Source organism: Pungitius pungitius, chromosome 8 (assembly GCF_949316345.1).
Source record: "Pungitius pungitius chromosome 8, fPunPun2.1, whole genome shotgun sequence".
NCBI classification, from domain to species: domain Eukaryota; kingdom Metazoa; phylum Chordata; class Actinopteri; order Perciformes; family Gasterosteidae; genus Pungitius; species Pungitius pungitius.
This window is the reverse complement of record NC_084907.1, coordinates 11,883,655-11,900,928: the sequence shown is the minus strand read 5'-3', so window position 1 is coordinate 11,900,928 and position 17,274 is coordinate 11,883,655. Positions and strand designations below refer to the sequence as shown.

General features: G+C 45.9%; 1 protein-coding gene and 1 long non-coding RNA gene across 3 annotated transcripts; one reads left to right on the top strand and one right to left on the bottom strand.

Annotated features, from left to right (window-relative positions):
- Positions 1 to 7,023: 7,023 nt before the first annotated feature.
- Positions 7,024 to 13,082, bottom strand: LOC119230013 (uncharacterized). Its single transcript, XR_009956837.1, has 3 exons — positions 12,991 to 13,082; positions 7,476 to 7,541; positions 7,024 to 7,200 (listed from the first exon to the last, which is right to left on the bottom strand). It is a non-coding gene; the product is annotated as an uncharacterized LOC119230013 (long non-coding RNA).
- On the top strand, positions 8,586 to 17,244 carry LOC134132289 (osteocalcin 2-like). Of its 2 annotated transcripts, XM_062564057.1 has the most exons (4): positions 8,586 to 8,974; positions 9,162 to 13,892; positions 15,016 to 16,334; positions 16,684 to 17,244. In XM_062564057.1, exon 3 carries the CDS (start codon positions 15,016 to 15,018, stop codon positions 16,057 to 16,059), a length of 1,044 nt encoding a protein of 347 aa, XP_062420041.1. In that variant the 5' UTR covers positions 8,586 to 8,974; positions 9,162 to 13,892; the 3' UTR covers positions 16,060 to 16,334; positions 16,684 to 17,244. The 2 variants fall into 2 exon arrangements, with proteins under 2 accessions (XP_062420041.1, XP_062420040.1); XM_062564056.1 differs by having other exon boundaries at positions 8,586 to 13,892.
- The last annotated feature ends 30 nt before the right edge of the window (positions 17,245 to 17,274 follow it).

The window sequence follows — 17,274 nt, the reverse complement described above, 5'->3', positions numbered from 1 at the left end:
ATCCTCTGGGTTTATCTCGGCGTCCCAGGGCTCCGGTAAGCGGATAATAACGTGAAAGCGGACTTCAACCTGAGATCAAGCGGCAGCTCGTTCGCGGTGACCTGCTTCTTCTCTGATGAATGAGGGCGGGGCCTCATTTAAATCCCCTCAAGAAAACAAGGCCACCGGACAGACTCTGTCCGGGTTGGAGCGACATGTTGATCTAATGGCTGCATTTTACTGACGGGGAACAAAATGAAAAGATTAGTTCTGACCCGCTGCGAAGCCTTTGCGACAATAGGCAGCGTGGCTCCCTCCCATGAAAACATATCAACAAATAGAACACATGGCGGTGCAGGTGCTTCTTCTCTGACAGCGACACACACGTGAGGGGAGTCACAGCCTCCGTCCCGGCGTTGGTGGAGGAACAGATGGAGTAACGAAGCGGACCATCTCACTTTCACCGGATCATCCCTGACCCCCTGAGGAGCAGCGTGGGAGGGACGGGGGACGCTCTCTCGGCCAGGAAGGGGATGTCCTCACCTGCGGGTGTCCCTCAGATGGATGAGGACGCCGAACATATGCTCTTCTGTGTTCAGCCGCCCGTAAGCGGGATCACCTTCTGGTTCAAAATCAGGCTTTGGATTATAAATCATTTTTTCATATATGTTCCTTCTGCCAGTCAATGATCCTGGGTTGCGTAAGAAAAATCCACAGCGTCGGTTCTTCAGGGACACTAGATTCATTTTACTGTCAGTCATTTTCACCACGCCGTCCTTTTTTATTTCACACAACATGTAGATGTAAATAATACACAGATAATACTAATCTCAGATTACATTCATTATTCAAGTACCAGCTGGTGAGTTGGTAGTCCTATTAATTTTCAATATAACTGTTAAGTATGTTGCTGTGATTTTTGTAGTTTCTGAATGTGGTAGCAGAGCCTAAGCCTTGAGTTGACGCGTGGTTCTGGTCATAAACACATTCGTTAGTAAAAGCAAAAACTTGTTTTATTCCTACCAGTTGTTGAATACAGCTTCTCTTCTTCCTAAAAGTATCGCCGTTTGTCTTAATACTCATTAGGTCCACAGAATAATCCGTATAATTAAAACACGGAGGAAAAGGTCGGCAGGTCACATGATCTTTCGCCACCTTCATTTACTATGAACGGCAGGTCGCTAAATCCTTCCTATCATATTATAGGAACATGTCGATGTTCAGAGGCATGGCAACGCTGAAACAATAGAGGGACATATGTTTCAACAGCGCATGCTAAATAACTAACAAATAAAACGAGAAGCCATTTTCCATGACAGCTAGTTGTTGGTGAATGGTTTGGCCTGACTGGGGAGTGTGGGGGGGTAGTAGTCGGTCCGCTGGCGCGCTCTGTCCGCTGCCTTCGGTTGCTTATCAAAACGTTGGCCAAATTACTTGTTTCAGACTTCATGAGCAAATACAGAATCCCTTTGTGTTCATCTATAGAGCCCCGCATTAAGACGCTTTATTTAAGACGTTGCGCTACTTGCAGGTCGCTGTGTTGTGCCGGAGCCTCAATAAAGCTAAAGTTAGAAAAAAAAGATTTACGGAAAACCCATGATCATGGAGATACTCAATTACGCCAGGTCGATTGGTAGGTTGCAGTGGACAGTGGTAGGTTGCAGTGGCCGATGGTAGGTTGGAGTGGCCGGTTGCAGTGGTAGTTCGCAGTGGTCGGTGGTAGGTTGCAGTGGCCGGTTGCAGTGATAGGTTGCGTGGTCTGTGGTAGTTTGCAGTGGTCGGTGGTAAGTCGTGTGGTCAGTGGTGGGTCGTGTGGTCGGTGGTAGGTTGCAGTGGTAGGTCGTGTGGTCAGTGGTGGGTCGTGTGGTAGGTTGCAGTGGCCGGTTGCAGTGGACGGTTGAAGTGGTCGGTGGTAGGTCCTGTGGTCAGTGGTGGGTCATGTGGTCAGTGGTAGGTTGTGGGGTCAGTGGTAGGTTGCAGTGGACAGTGGTAGGTCATGTGGTCGATGGGAGTGTGTGGGTGTGTGCGGCTAGACAAGAAGCATGGAAAAATATCGCAGTTAAATGTTTAATGGTCACAAAATGTAGTGCCTCATCACCCCAATCAATAAACTTCTATTTCTTTGAAGGTGCCTGTTGGCAGGAGGCTACATGGAATGCTTCATCGAAGAAGATCTTGCTGGCGAACATAATTACTCTTTCAGAATAAAGAATTGATACAAATGAATAGTTATATGGATATTTGTACTGTGTGTAGATAACCATATAGAACTAAGAGTTTGAATATGTGTGGGGCCGCATCAGTATGTGTGAATGTAATATTCCTAATCAATCGTAGCAGTGACACATGGAACATCGATGAGTTTCTACACATGTTGAAGTGTATATATGGAACGTCTCTCTGTTACGTATGTAACCTCCTTTCCCTGAAGGAACGAGACGCTGTGGGAACGCCCCTGCGTGACCGTGTCATGAAGCACGTGTGAAATCTAACCAATGGCGAGCTGGTACGTCATAGGCGGGGACGCCGGACCAGGGCGCTATAAAGGCACCCGAAGGGCAGGACCATTCATCTCTGAATGGCCGAATCGAGTGCCACGGGCAGGCCGGGAGTATGGCAGAACGTTTACGCAGCGTCTCGTTCCCTTCAGGGAACGAAGGTTACATACGTAACCCGAGAGACGTTCCCTCTCAGGGAACTCGAGCTGCGTAAAGACGCTGTGGGAACCCTATACCCACTCACCATATGAGCAAGTGACGGTGTGAAGTTTTTAAGATGCACACTCGTCAGGTGTAGCATTAAGGCCAAGGTGGTAAAACCTCACGAACGTGTGGGGAGAGGACCAGCCTGCCGCCATGCAAGCGTTGTGTAGCGATACTCTTCCCGACAACAGGGCTTTAGAAGCCGCCATACCCCTAGTAGAATGGGCCCGGACAGCCAAGGTGTGGCCGGCCGATTCATAAGCAAGTGTGATGGCCTCAACCACCCACTTGCTCATCCTCTGCTTAATTACCGGGCTGCCAGTGTTTGGGAGGCCCGAAACACACAAACAGCTGTTCGGAGGTCCTGCGGACGTACAGGTCTAGGGCTCTGAATGGGCAGAGGAGGTTAAGCTTCGCCTGGTCCGACGCTTTTTCTTCTCAGGAACGGGGGAGGACAGAAAGCCTGCAGCACAATAGGCCCGACCGTAGCGGGCGGGACCGTAGGAATGTAGCCGGGGGAAGGAAGAAGAACGCCTTCACCATACCGGGTGCAAATTCCAAGCACGATGAGGCCACCGAGAGGGCTTGCATATCTCCAACTCTCTTGAGGGAAGAAATAGCGAGCAGGAAGAGGGTCTTAAGAGCCACATATTTCACTGCAACCTCCGCCATGGGCTCGAAGGGAGCACCGGAGAGACCCTCTAGTACGATGGCCAAGTCCCACGGGACTCTAGTGCTGGCTGCTGGCCTTAACCTCAGGGTGCCATGAAGGAAGCGGGATGCCAGCGGGTGTCTCCCCAGAGAACGCCTGTCTAGTGGGGCATGGGCTGCCGACAAGGCCGTCACATATACTTTGATGGTGGATGGGAATAAACCTGTGGCAAAACGCTCCTGCAGTAACTCCTGTACCCCGACTGGGCAGTTAACTGGGTCCAGCTGTCGTTGCCCACACCAAGTGGCAAAGCAGCTTCCATCTACCGGCGTACGCCTTCCTCGTGGCGGGGGCTCTGGAGTGGCGGATGGTCTACACGACTTCGGTCGAGAGACCGGCTCCTAGAAGGCGGGTCCCCTCGAGGGCCACGCCGACGGTTTCCATAGCTCGAGGCGAGGGTAAACAATGGACCCCGACGCCTGAGACAGCAGGTCCACCCGGATGGGGGTCTCCAACGGAGGGCCTGCGAGGAGCGACAAAAGGTCCGCGAACCATCTAGGGCCGGCCAGAGCGGGGCTACAAGCAGTAGGCCACCGTCCTGACGGACCTTTACCAGAATCCCCCGGGAGCAGAGCAACTGGGGAAAAGGCATACAGACATGACCTCGGCCATGCCTGTACCTGCCCTGCATCTCCCTCATGCATCCTGCCCCAGGGCACAGAGAACAGTGAGTGGTCTCTCTGAAGGCAAAACAGGTCTACCTCGGTAAGACCGTCTTTCCACAGGAGCTCCACCACCTCGGGGTGGAGTCCAGTCCCCGGGCCTCGACAGCATAGCCATGTCGCTTAGCCTCTGCCACTGACTAATACAAAGCCGCACGCGGGTTGTAAACGCGAGCGGAGACCGGCTTCCCTAGGACGCCGACACCTCAGCGTGGACGTCCGGGAAGAAAGGCAAGCACCGGCGCGGAGGTACTCTACGCAAAGGCAGAAACCGTTCATGCAGCTTACCGGAAGCAGCAGGCTCTTGTTTACCCGCCGGCCAGCTGATATGGAACCTGTCAGCGGCTCGGTAAGGACCTCCAGCAGATCTTCTTTTCTTTTCTTTCGGCGGCAGGGGGGGAATGAGTCGCCTCGGCGTCAGCCTCTGCTGCCTCTACGCTCACCACGTCCAGCTCCTCGGAGCCGGGAGAACGTGAGAGCGGCGTCTCGTCCGGGGTGGAGGAAGCCGCGGAGCGTGCCTCCGACGCCGGAAACGAGCGCCTGGATCCCGCGGTGAAGGGCCGGGAAAAGGCCTCATCCGTCCCGGAATCCTCCGCCAGATCCATTTGTGATCCCCATGAAGACATCCGGCGCTCTGCCTCGGCACGAGATGGACCAGAGCCGCGGGGAGCACGCCTCATCGAGCCGCTCCTCAGTGAAGAGAGCTCGACGGGAAAGACGAAATTGCCACACACAATCTGCACAGCCCCTCAAGGGCTAGCTGAGCGTGCTCCACGCCTAGGCAGACAACACACAGGTGTGTCGTCTGAGTCACTGCCCGTAATAAAACGGGTGCAAGGGGGGACACACTGGACAATACCGCTCAGCCATTACTAGGTGGAAAAACTTCACTACCGCACTAGATGAAGGCAGAGATGAATGGTCCTGCCCTTCGGGTCCCTTCATAGCGCACTGGTCCGGCGTCCCCACCTATGACGTACCAGCTCGCCATTGGTTAGATTTCACACGTGCTTCATGACGCGGTCACGCAGGGGCGTTCCCACAGCATCTTTACGCAGCTCGAGTTCCCTGAGAGGGAACCTGATTTAGGGTGCAGGAGCCTTGCACTGGTGCGAGGGCCTTTGTGAAGACGGACCAACCACAAAGTGACTCAGAGATTCAGAGTTGCATGAGGATTTCAACAGGTGTTAATGGGTCCAACCGACCCTGCTCTGAAATGTGTGCTGACTGTAGTTGGATTAGTTGTCAACTCAAAGCTCTCGAAGGTCCCTTTCTACATCACAAATGTCTTGACATTAGGTCTACCTCGACAATATCATTATTTCATCCCTGTATCTTGGGTCCATTTAAATGGACTTCTCTCACTGTCAAAGAATATTACCATCAGACGGCCTTTACTGACGTGAACTAAAAACTGAAAATGTAGCTGGTTGAATTTTGGCATCAACGGGGACAGCGAGAGCTTTTCGATCTGTGGCTATGAAGGGCAGCGTTGGGGTTACTTTGATGGGTTAGTGGTTAACATGTGGTGTAAAGACTACTGTGATCCATGCAGCTGACTTCTTATACACAGGTGCTCTTCTTCTTCAGGTTGGATGACGTGTATTTATTGAATGTTCACATGTTCTATGCCTTAGGGATGGTTCACACAGGGCCCCCCCCTTAACCCCTCTTTGTACTGTACAAATTATATGCACTACAAATTTGAATCTGTAGTGCATACTCTTAGTGACTCTGTGAACTGTTCCTTTCCTGGTAACAATACCATGTAACCTTTCAAATTTCTGCTTGACTGTATTCTTCACTTCACAAGGACTCAACAGCAGGTAAAGTTAGGAGAAAACATTCAGACTGAAAAACTAACACTAACACATTTATTCCTTTTCCTTGACCGACATCATGACACTGAATGCTCTCCTGTGTGCAACCTGACTGTCAGGAGCAGAACATGTTGTGATGAGATGCCAGGACGCCGACTCATCTGATCCAATGCTCGGCAGTCAGGAGCCAAGTGTGCTTCTCCTACCGTGCAGTCACCCCACCCTCGGCGCTCCCTGCTTCACGCCAGCTAGGCCTTCAGCCCAGAGGGGGGAGGGAAACTTCATTGATTCATGACAAATAGGTTTTTCCCTTTTTAAACACAGATAAAACGCTCATTCAACTAAAACAAGATGCATGAGAAAGAGAAAAAAAATGCTACGCAGACATTTGTACTACAAATTAATATTCATAAGGGCCATTGGGGGGGTTAAAGAAACCAGGGGGTGTTTGTTTACTTTTGGGGAAAACAGGGATTTCATGAAGGGAGGAAGCGTTAAAGCCTCTCTGCACTAAGACCCTTCTCTGTTTGTGGCTGCGGTGCACTTTCCAATTGATTGGCGTGCACGTACCTCTACGCAGGGAGCCTCGCACTCACTGCCACCCGGTGAATGGCAGACCTACAGAGGTCAAGAGTCGTGCTCTCAGAGGCCGAATACAATGCGTATTTCAGAACAATGCTGTAGATTTATTTTCTAAAAAGATTGACTACAGGGTAAAACGCTCTGTTTCACTCACGGCCGTAAGGGAGGAGACAATGAGGCCAAGGCAGCCAATCACAAGGCAGCAAATGTACTTGTTCCATTAGAGCAGTGGTTCTCAACTTGTCCGGCTCCGGGACCCACCTTTACCCCTTAACGACAAGCCGTGACCCAATTCGATCGGTCAACGGGGTGGGACGAGCCGGAAAAAAAGCTCCGCTGCATTACAAAAAGTCCCTTCAAAATAACATGACATTTTTTATTTTCCCATGCAAACCCACCAGTTGAGAAACACTGCCCTAGGCGATACTAAGATTTGCGCCCTCCCACCTACGGCCACTTTGAACCACTTCCATTCCATGTTATCATTCTGCTATACATTATAGGTATACTATGTTGTTTGTATTATATTGTACATTTATATTTGATAAATGTACTACAAGCAAATATAATGGTCTCAGAATATTTTAATTTTTAGTAACTTTGGCCAGACAGGGTTGGCCAGTCAGCAGGATCAATCGGTTCTTCCCTGATGGACTCATGGACATCAGAACTTGTTGTGGGGGAGAAAGTGTCTGCAGGCTGTAGTGCAGAATCAGGGCGAGTTGTGTCTGTTGCTCCTTCACCTGAAGGCAAATACATACAATTGATGTTCATCTATTAATACAGATTATGGCAATAGGCAATACAATGACTGATTTTTTCTCTTGGTCATATGTTGAGATTTATTACTGATCTTGTGAGTCATACGACAGGCAGTAAATGCATCTAAAAAAAATGTCTTCTGTTAACAGGATCAGTAGTGTTTTAGAGTAAACAATTATTCAAACATTTGAATTAGGTGTAAATAAATTATTGTTTTGTAAGTGTAAAGTCAAATAAAGATTATTAAATAGATTACCTGCTGCATGCTCTGTTTCACCGGCTGCTGTGCTAGGTGTGGTCCTACATGTCTCTTCACCTGCAGCTGTATTTAAGCACAGAGAATAACCACATCAGTGAAGTTCTTTAAAATGATGAAACGATCAAGAATGGGGTTCAAAGTCGTTTACAATGAATGGAAGGGTGAGGTCATATTTTGAGTGAATTCAACTATTACAGATGATTATAGCTTTATTAATACTACCACCAATAACTATAATAAATGAAAAACTTAAAAGGTTCAGAGAGAGGTGAACCTGGGGATCAGCTGAGCTTTGTTCAGGAGGTGAGTGTCTCTGCATTACCATAAATACAATCCAGACAACATATTGTGTGGAATGCATATATATACCAGATTGTACATTAAGAGAATACCATTTGTTAGTAATGATATTAATACATTTGATTGAAATAGCGCTTTACATGGTACTCAAAGACATGTTAAAGTAAAACCAGTACATATATAGCACAGATAAACAATAAAACCAACAAACAAACCAGGCATAATAAATGCAATTAAAAACAATAAAAAAGTTACTATCGGGTAAAAAAAACTAATCTGAAGAGAATGCCTCGACATTAATGATTTGAGGCCTTTGTCATTTGGACAAGTAACGTTACAGTACGGTACAGCTTAATCATTTTCATTTATTTAGGCACGTTTCCCTTTGACAACGCAGATGAGTTGTAATATTGTGCAAATAATATAGGTAACAATTAAGGTGTTTGTAAAAATGTTTAACATTTAGACAATTTCTGATATTTAAGTACCTAAGTTAAATTAAGCCGTTTAAATTATGCGAATAATGGCTTGCTTGCTAGGAACGAAGCTGCTGACGCTGGCTAACGTTAGCTAACGTCACTTATGAAAAACGCTGGCTAACGTTAGCTAACGTCACTTATGAAAAACGCTGGCTAACGTTAGCTAACGTCACTTATGAAAAACGCTAGCTAACGTTAGCTAACGTCACTTATGAAAAACGCTAGCTACCGTTAGCTAACGTCACTTATGAAAAACGCTAGCTAACGTTAGCTAACATCACTTATGAAAAAAGCTAGCAAACGTTAGCTAACGTCACACACAAATGTAGAGCAAGGTCTAGCGCAAATCGTGGCAGTGGCAACTCGCTGAGGCACTTCCTGTTGCAGGCTGCGGTGCCGCGGTGATTCGTGGCAACTGCCTCGACTCTGTGGCAACTGCCGCGGCGAGTTGTGGCAACTGCCTCGACTCTGTGGCAACTGCCTCGTGTGTTTACTCGGTCAAGAGAGGTAGCTCGAGCGGTGCCATGAGTTCGGGTACCGGTCCTTCGGTCGGGGGAGCTAAATGGACCGGTGCTTCGAGTTAAAGGAGCTTTACCACGATGTATGGGCTTGATTCCTCGGCTGGTAGCGGTACCGGGACTTTAAGGGAGAGGTGCCACGACCGCTAAGGGAGCCTTAGCTCTCGGCTGGTCGAGGTACATGGAGTTCAATGGAGAGGTGCCACGACCGCTAAGGGAGCCTTAGCCCCGGTCGAGGCAGGCAGCTCGAGCGGTACCGCGGGTTCAGGTACCGGTCCCTCGGTCGGGGGAGCTAAATGGACAGATGCATTGTGTTATAGGATCGTTACTACGATGTATGGGCTTGATTCCTCGGCTGGTAGCAGTACCGGGACTTTAAGGGAGAGGTGCCACGACCGCTAAGGGAGCCTTAGCTCTCGGCTGGTCGAGGTACATGGAGTTCAATGGAGAGGTGCCACGACCGCTAAGGGAGCCTTAGCCCCGGTCGAGGCAGGCAGCTCGAGCGGTGCCACGGCTGTAAAGGTAACGGTGCTACGGAGGGTGAGGGTGCTGCGATTGTTTGGGAGAAGTGCAGTTTCCGTTACTTTTAGTATTTCAACAATATATGACCGTATAATACATTTTAAGTGAGTTGCCGCGTCGAGTCGTGGCAGCTGCCACAACTTCACGACAGCTGCGTCGACTTTGCGGTAATGGTGGCTTGACTGTTCCCGTTTTCTTTTCATATATTGACAATACTATGCGGTCATTGAGAGTATTAGTATTGTTAGTTGTAATTGGTTTAGTCATAAAACGCCGATAAGTGATACAATGGCTTCCCGTTTAAGTCCAGCTAAGATAATATGGACTAAGACCAGTTTGCCCTTGTTGCCTTGGTAACAAAAACCACTTTCCGGCAGCTCCCCGAAGGAATGCAAATTGTAAATATTGGTAAGATGCATTGTAACGTTTAAAATATCATAAGATCAAGATCCCATAAAACCTAATGGGTTTTATATGTGTGTGTGTGTATATTTGTATATACTTGCTGCAGCAGCTGGTATAGCTTGCAAAGAAGTAATCTCGACATGCAGCTGTACAATAACAAGTAACGTCTTAGAGAGTCGCTTTTGTTTTTGTTTGTCGCTTGTATAAACAAATATAAGAAGGATGACTACTTCTAAGTCAGTGTGTTTATATGTATATATAATGTGTTACACATTTTTTCCACATCATTCAAGTTATTTAGCCACAAGAGTATATAGTATATCTTTAGTTTGTTGTTGTTTACTATGTTTTTGAGCACTTTTTAATATCACTCTATACTTTTTGTAAACAGTAACCGTACTTAACTTTATTAATTTATTGTGAGAAGTAATTTGTTCGCCTGGCTGTTTTTCAGACACTAGTCTGCTGGTGTAGTTGCTTTGTGTGACACATATAGCACTGCCTGCTTATGTTGCCTAAATGTTGTGAATATAACCCTTATATCAGGGATGGGCAACTTAAATGATTGAGGGGGAAGCGCACTTCCTAGCAAGATTTATGACAAAAATGGCCCGGGGCAGCCAGTTGCCCATCCCTCCTTTTATATCATCATGTGAATTCACACAGGTTTTTTTGTTGTTATATAGCTTGAAGAAATGTATGTTATGTGTAAAATTGTATATCATTGTCTAATTTACTTTTAAACCTCCAAACAAATCCAATTGTGTGTTTGCCTCATTGTTGAAGTATTTCAATGTGATTTATGTGTTCTAGCCTAAACAATTGATATTTATTTGGTGAAATCAGCTATTAAATTATACGTACTATTTCCAAAGTGCAAAGACTTGATCAAAGTTTGTCACACACACGCAAAATGAACAAATACTCTTTGCATTTCTATTCACGCCACAGATATTGGCAAAATAACAAGAGACCCTCTAGTCCTGCCTCTTGATTACGACAATGCTATAATACAACACAGATTCATCATCTGCAGGCATAATATACCAACAACATGATTTGTCCAAGCTGATCAAAAAAAATAAATCGACAAGTTCCGTTTAATCTTTTTTTCATTCATTCTAAATGGAGTGTAATTTAATTGTGGGTGAGCATGCGTATCTGCAACATCACTTACTTGACTGTCACAATGCTGGCTAACAGCGGTTTTGCACGTCAAGTTGACATCACTGTAATCACAGAATCTGGTAGTTCATTCAAAGACATAATATCTTTCGCATTGCTGAAGACACGTCAGGAGGTGACAGAGAAAGCAAAGTAGTGGTAAGAAATGTTCAAATCTTTGCAATAAAAAACCAAGATGCAATTACAGAGATGATTTTGAGTCCAGTAATTTATATAGATGTAAATACTGGTAACTCAGATTATATACTGATATTCAATTTTAAATGGGTATTGATGGCTTGATTATTGTTTGTTCATATAATCACATACCCATTATTTCACAAAGTAAAGATGACACTTTTAGGTGTTAAATGAAACAGATTTTCATGTATTATTAATTCATTATTGTATTTGTTTAATTTGTACCTCAAATGCTCTATAACTTTTAATAATTAATTTGTTACGACAAACTTCCCGCTGTCCTTCCCATGGAAGAGGAAGAACAAGAGGAAACTCTTCAGGACCTCCACAATTGGGAAGATGACCTAAACGAGGACTCTCCAGCGGAGCTTTTTACTTTTATTTTCGAACAAAAGAAGCACTACCAAAAGTTCTGCACTGCAATGCTAGATGAAAAAAATTTGAAAGCATTTGCAAAGTTTGAGCAACAGTAGTGCTGACAATTTGCTCAAACTAGTGGACGCACACCTCGAGATGTGCAATTGAAAATATATAAATATATGAAGCATTTTGAATTAAAAGATTTGCCTCAAAATGACCTTTGCCAAAAGGGTGACCTTCCACAATGAAAAAAAATGTTTGGGCTTGCATTGTAAACCTCTTGTGTGGAATGAATTTATGTCAATTTGATTTACCTACCAAGACAAATAGAAACTACATACTTAGTGGTAGGTGTCACCATAACTATAATTGGAATTTACATATGTAAGCTATGTAGATAGATATGCAAGAGTACACAACTTGTGTCTTCCTATTACCACTAGCTGGTTATATTAATACTAATCAAAATTGTCACATGGCTATCTTCAGGGAGGAGAGGAGACTAAAACATGGCAGTTGATTTACAATACATTTCTTTTTCATGGCAAATGGTTTTTTTTCCACCACCATCCAACGGGTACATAGTGTGTACAAAGTCTATGATCCTTTAATAACTACTTCCAACTACAGTCCTGTCAAGACAGACATAAAAGAAAATAAGTTACATGAAAATGTGTCCATTGGTATGTAGTACAAAAATATGTATATCTATCAAAAAGATTTCAGGGGTTCTTATTATTTCAAATGTTATAATGCATCTTATCTATATTTTAAATGTGTTTACTGTTACCAAGGCAACACGTGCCCGTAGTAGTTCAGCTGGACTTAAACGGCAAGCCATTGTATCACTTATCGGCGTTTTATGACTAAATAAATTACAAATAACACTAGTACTGTTAAAGGGCGTATTGTATTGTCACCTGCTGGCCAATTATAAAACATAAATGTCACCTATTTGGCAAACAAAAACGGCAAGTGTCGAGGCACCACTGCCGACAAGTCGAGGCAGTTGTCGTAAAAACGGCAAAGCGTCGAGGCACCACTACCGCAAAGTCGACGCAGCTGTCGTGAAGTCGTGGCAGCTGCCTCGGGGTCGAGGCAGTTGCCACAGAGCCGAGGCAGTTGCCACAGAGTTGAGGCAGTTGCCACAGAATCGAGGCAGTTGCCACGAATCACCGCGGCAGTTGCCACAGAGTCGAGGCAGTTGCCACGAATCACCGCGGCACCGCAGCCTGCAACAGGAAGTGCCTCAGCGAGTTGCCACTGCCACGATTTGCGCTAGCTCCTACTGCAAATGTATTCCGTTTCAAATCGGTCAAATAAAATCGGCATAATGGAGGTAAAGAGTGTCCCGGACAAGTCTCAATGTGGAACCGTGAAGAGGTGTATTTTGATTAGTGATTAGAATGGGTCATCGCTATGCTAGCTGGAAGGCTCCTTAAGTCTTAAAGCACGTTGGCTAACAAGGGCAACACTAGCTGTGTTAACGACCACAGTGTTAATCTAAAGCATCCAATGTGTGCCATGAAATGACTTGTCTGAGGTGGAAATACGTAACGTTACCTCTTTACAGGGCTTTCTTCTCCTCCTGCTGCTGCTTTTCTTCGTTCCTTTGCACCAGAGTTTGCACTGATGTTACGTTAGCTTGATCCGAGTGTGACCATTGCCTTGCAACGCACGCAACCATAAGCTCCGCTGCGCGTGACCGTCGCGCCCCCACCAAACACATACAACATACCGTACATATGGCGGGGGCGCCATGTTTATTTGTTTTAATCATGGTTTTATTTCACCTGGGTTTTATTTCGTTAATCAAAGTTGTTGGAAGAAAGATGCGTTATGCTAAGGGGCGCTACCCACAAACTTGGCGCCCTAGGCGGTCGCCTTGGTCGCCTATAGGAAGAGCCGGCCCTGCATGTACATATATTGAACATTTTCCCACTTGGTCCTTAATGCAATTTATTTAATGATATTTATGGTCTGCTGCAGTATTAATAACTATTTAAGCTGTGTTCACAACATAGCATGATAAACAACTAAAATGTTGGCCAGAACGAAAAGAACGTGGATAATACCGGAATAAATAAAAATCGATATATATTTAATAAAAACGAGAGCACGTACAAATACGCACGCACGCGCGCCCTAAATTGCCATGGCAACCGAACGATGACCCGACCGAGGGTATTTAAGGTCAGCGGACTTTCTGAACGTTCCTTTTGCACTTTGACTTGAACACGAACTTTAAACCTCCTGTGAAAGCAAACTGCTGAGAACGAAATCTTTGAGTTTTTGACTGCTGGACGGAATCTACTGGATACGAATATTGTTGGAGAAGTGAACGACTACATAACATCTTTTGTGGAGCACAGACGAGGCTGAAACAGGCCCTCAGGAGCGGCGGAGCATCGAGGACGACCACCTGCTGAAGGAAGTTGGCTGTGATTGGAACCTTCGGTGTTCAAGTAAGACAACGTTTTGATCCTCGTACATCCTTAGAAGGGTCCCCAGGTTATACATGACTAAGACACATTGAGTTTAAAGGTGAAAGAAATAAGATTTGATGGACAAAGACACTCAGTCGAGGATTTCTCCGTGTAAAATGATTATTGGAGGGGCGGGATGTGTTACATCTCGCGGGACATCTCTGGGGTGTGTCAACAATTAGTGTAGATGTTTTAAAACACTGTTATTTTGGTTTGAGGGTAACAAATCGTCGAAGATTTACATTGGAATTTGTGAAAAAAGATGGCGCTGAGAACGCCATGGAACGTTGAAATAAATGTTTTTATTTGGAAACCACCGGGTCCATAGAGACGGTTGAGGTGTGACGTCACAACGTGAAAGTGTAGTCACGGTGGTTGAAACTCACTTATGAATGTATTATTACATGCTCCATACACTATTTATCTTGATATTTAACATCGAAATGCACTCTGCTCGTGGTTGATGCATTTCAAGAGTGACAAGAGCGATTTGTTAAGTAACCGTATAGGACTGCATGTGCGCGTGCTGCACCTCCCCCTCGCGCTGCGATGTACAACTCATAGAATAAAGAGGTGATCAATTAAAGAAGGACTGGTATCAGGAAAACGCCCGATACCAGTTCTATATTTTACACTATATTTCACACTAGTCTGACTGTTAGATGTACTCTGTGTAGACTGTAATAAAGCTTCCTGACTGATTCTTAATGTACACACATGTAAATACATGCACATATTCATATTTAGAATAAACAACTGATAGACTCTATCATCTTTCATATTTACACCGCCAAATCTTTAATTTTCTCATGAATTGAAAAGAAAATGGTGTTGCAATATCAGACCAGGTCAGGGGTCAATTTAATAATATGACTGTCTGTTTGATTCGGTTTGATACCAGCAGCATGTGTAAGCCCTCCTTCAGTTTTCAACACTGAACCAAATGCAAACAGTTTTATTATCCTGCGTTTTCTTTTGTTAGTGTATTATTTATTGCATGACATCTACTTTGAATCCACTTTTAATGCAATATGTGATGTGAGAAATGACCACGATGTGCATCGGTGATCTGAGGGTTGTGTTGTTGTTTATTTACCCTCAGATGGCCCGACGGTGCAGCTACACCAGCGTCCAGATCCCGGACCCTAACCGGCCCGGGATCCTGCGGACCATCCTCAGGATCAGAGGACCGGCCTCCCTGATCGGCACCTTACCTGGGCCGTCTCCTCCCTCCTCTGCTACCTTCTCCTTTCCCTCTTCTTCTAGCTCCTCCTCTAATTCTTCTGGCTCCTCTTCTAGTTCTTCTAGCTCCTCCTCTAATTCTTCTGGCTCCTCTTCTAGTTCTTCTAGCTCCTCCTCTAATTCTTCTGGCTCCTCTTCTAGTTCTTCTGGCTCCTCTTCTAGTTCTTCTAGCTCCTCCTCTAATTCTTCTGGCTCCTCTTCTAGTTCTTCTAGCTCCTCCTCTAATTCCTCTGGCTCCTCTTCTAGTTCTTCTAGTTCTTCTAGCTCCTCCTCTAGTTCTTCTTCTCGCTCCTCCTCTAGTTCTTCTTCTCGCTCCTCCTCTAGTTCTTCTTCTCGCTCCTCCTCTAAATCTTTCCGTAGCATCCCCTCAATTTCCACCCATGGACAAGGTAAGTCTTTAAAGGTAAGTCCCCATGAACCATTATCTAAAAGGAGCTGTGCTAGAGTGGAGTGCGTATACCAGTTAAACAGCCGGTGGTTTAAAAGAGCCACTGGTACTCCAGACATTAAACCTTTGCCTAAGCCTCCTCAGGGACCCAGGGAACCATCGCAGGTAAGTCCCCCTAAGCCTCCTCAGGGACCCGGGGAACCATCGCAGGTAAGTCCCCCTAAGCCTCCTCAGGGACCCGGGGAACCATCGCAGGTAAGTGCCCCTAAGCCTCCTCAGGGACCCGGGGAAGCATCGCAGGTAAGTCCTGGTGAGTATCGGCCGTTATGGGACCAGCCTGAGCCAGATTGGGTGGTAGATATGAGGGTTTATCTAGAGTGGAGAGACCAGTTTGACAGCTGGTGGTGCAATAGACGCACTGATGCTCCAGGTAATATTAGGAACCATAATCCAAATAAGAATGTTTATTCGTTTGAAAAGAATTTATCTGAGTTTGAAATTACTTACATGGAGTAAAATGATTTACATGTTTACATTCATTTTTAAGTTTCATCATGCTGTATTTTTTGTATTAAGTTGTATTTATTTGTATGTTTTTATTTGATAGTATTTCAGTAATAATACACTTTCAATCCAGAAACCTGCTCAACCTCCAGCTTGGTCCAGATCCAGGCCTGACACCTCCATCCTTCAGTCTTCAAGCAGTCTGCAGTCTTCCTGAAGCGCCATCTCTGGTCCGTGCCGCTGACCTGAAACTCACCTCCACTTGGCTTAACATCTACAATCTTCCGGTATGCTGCAGGTGCCTCCTCCATCTGTATTTTACTTGCAGACGGCTTCAGTCTTAAAGTCCACCTCTAGGTTCTGGCAGTGAACTGCAGGAGCCTCCTCTGCCTGCATTGCACTGGCAGACACCTATAGGCCAAACCTCTACACATAGTCTCTGGCAGTAGACTGCAGGTGCCCCCTCCACCTCGAGTGTGTGGTGGGCAGCTGCATTTCAGACCTCTACATACAGCCTCTTTTAGCAACTAAAATCCTCCATCCGTCAGCCCTCCAAAGCCACCTCCATCCCTGGCCTGCACCTATCATCCTGGAAGTCAGCTTCTGAAACCTTCTCAACCCTTCTTCTTGTTCCAGCTCCTGGCCTGAGCCTTCACCCGACACCTCCATCCTTCAGTCTTCAAGCAGTCTGCAGTCTCCTGGACCGCCATCTCTGGTCCGTGCCGTTGATCTGAAAGCCACCGCCAAGAGATGGTCCCTTCTACGACCGTCGGTCAACCTGCTGGACTTCGCCTCACCACACTTCGGGCCCCCTGACACGCCCGTATCTCTCGTGGGTCAAGGATTCTGTGAAGGGCCCACTCTTGGAACCAGAAAGTCGTGGACTACTGGTGTTTTTCCGTTTTGTGGTTTTTGTCATCTGACTCAACAAAATAAACCTTTTTGTTTTACCCCAACTGATCTGGTCTGCGTCTGGGTCCTGTCCGAGGTAACCGTGACAGTTATGTTCCAGGAAGCTGTGGTGAAGGAGCTCAGATGAGGTTTTTATTAAGTAGAGCCTTAATGTCTGCACTGGTGCCTTTGGACCAGATAATATGTCCACCCAGTCACACAGGTTGTTGATGGTCAAGAAGCTACAGCTGTGTATTACTGTTCTACCTCTTCCTCGAAAGGCCTATACAGATTAACTCTGGGTTTGTTGTCATACAGTCATCGAATGTCTATAAA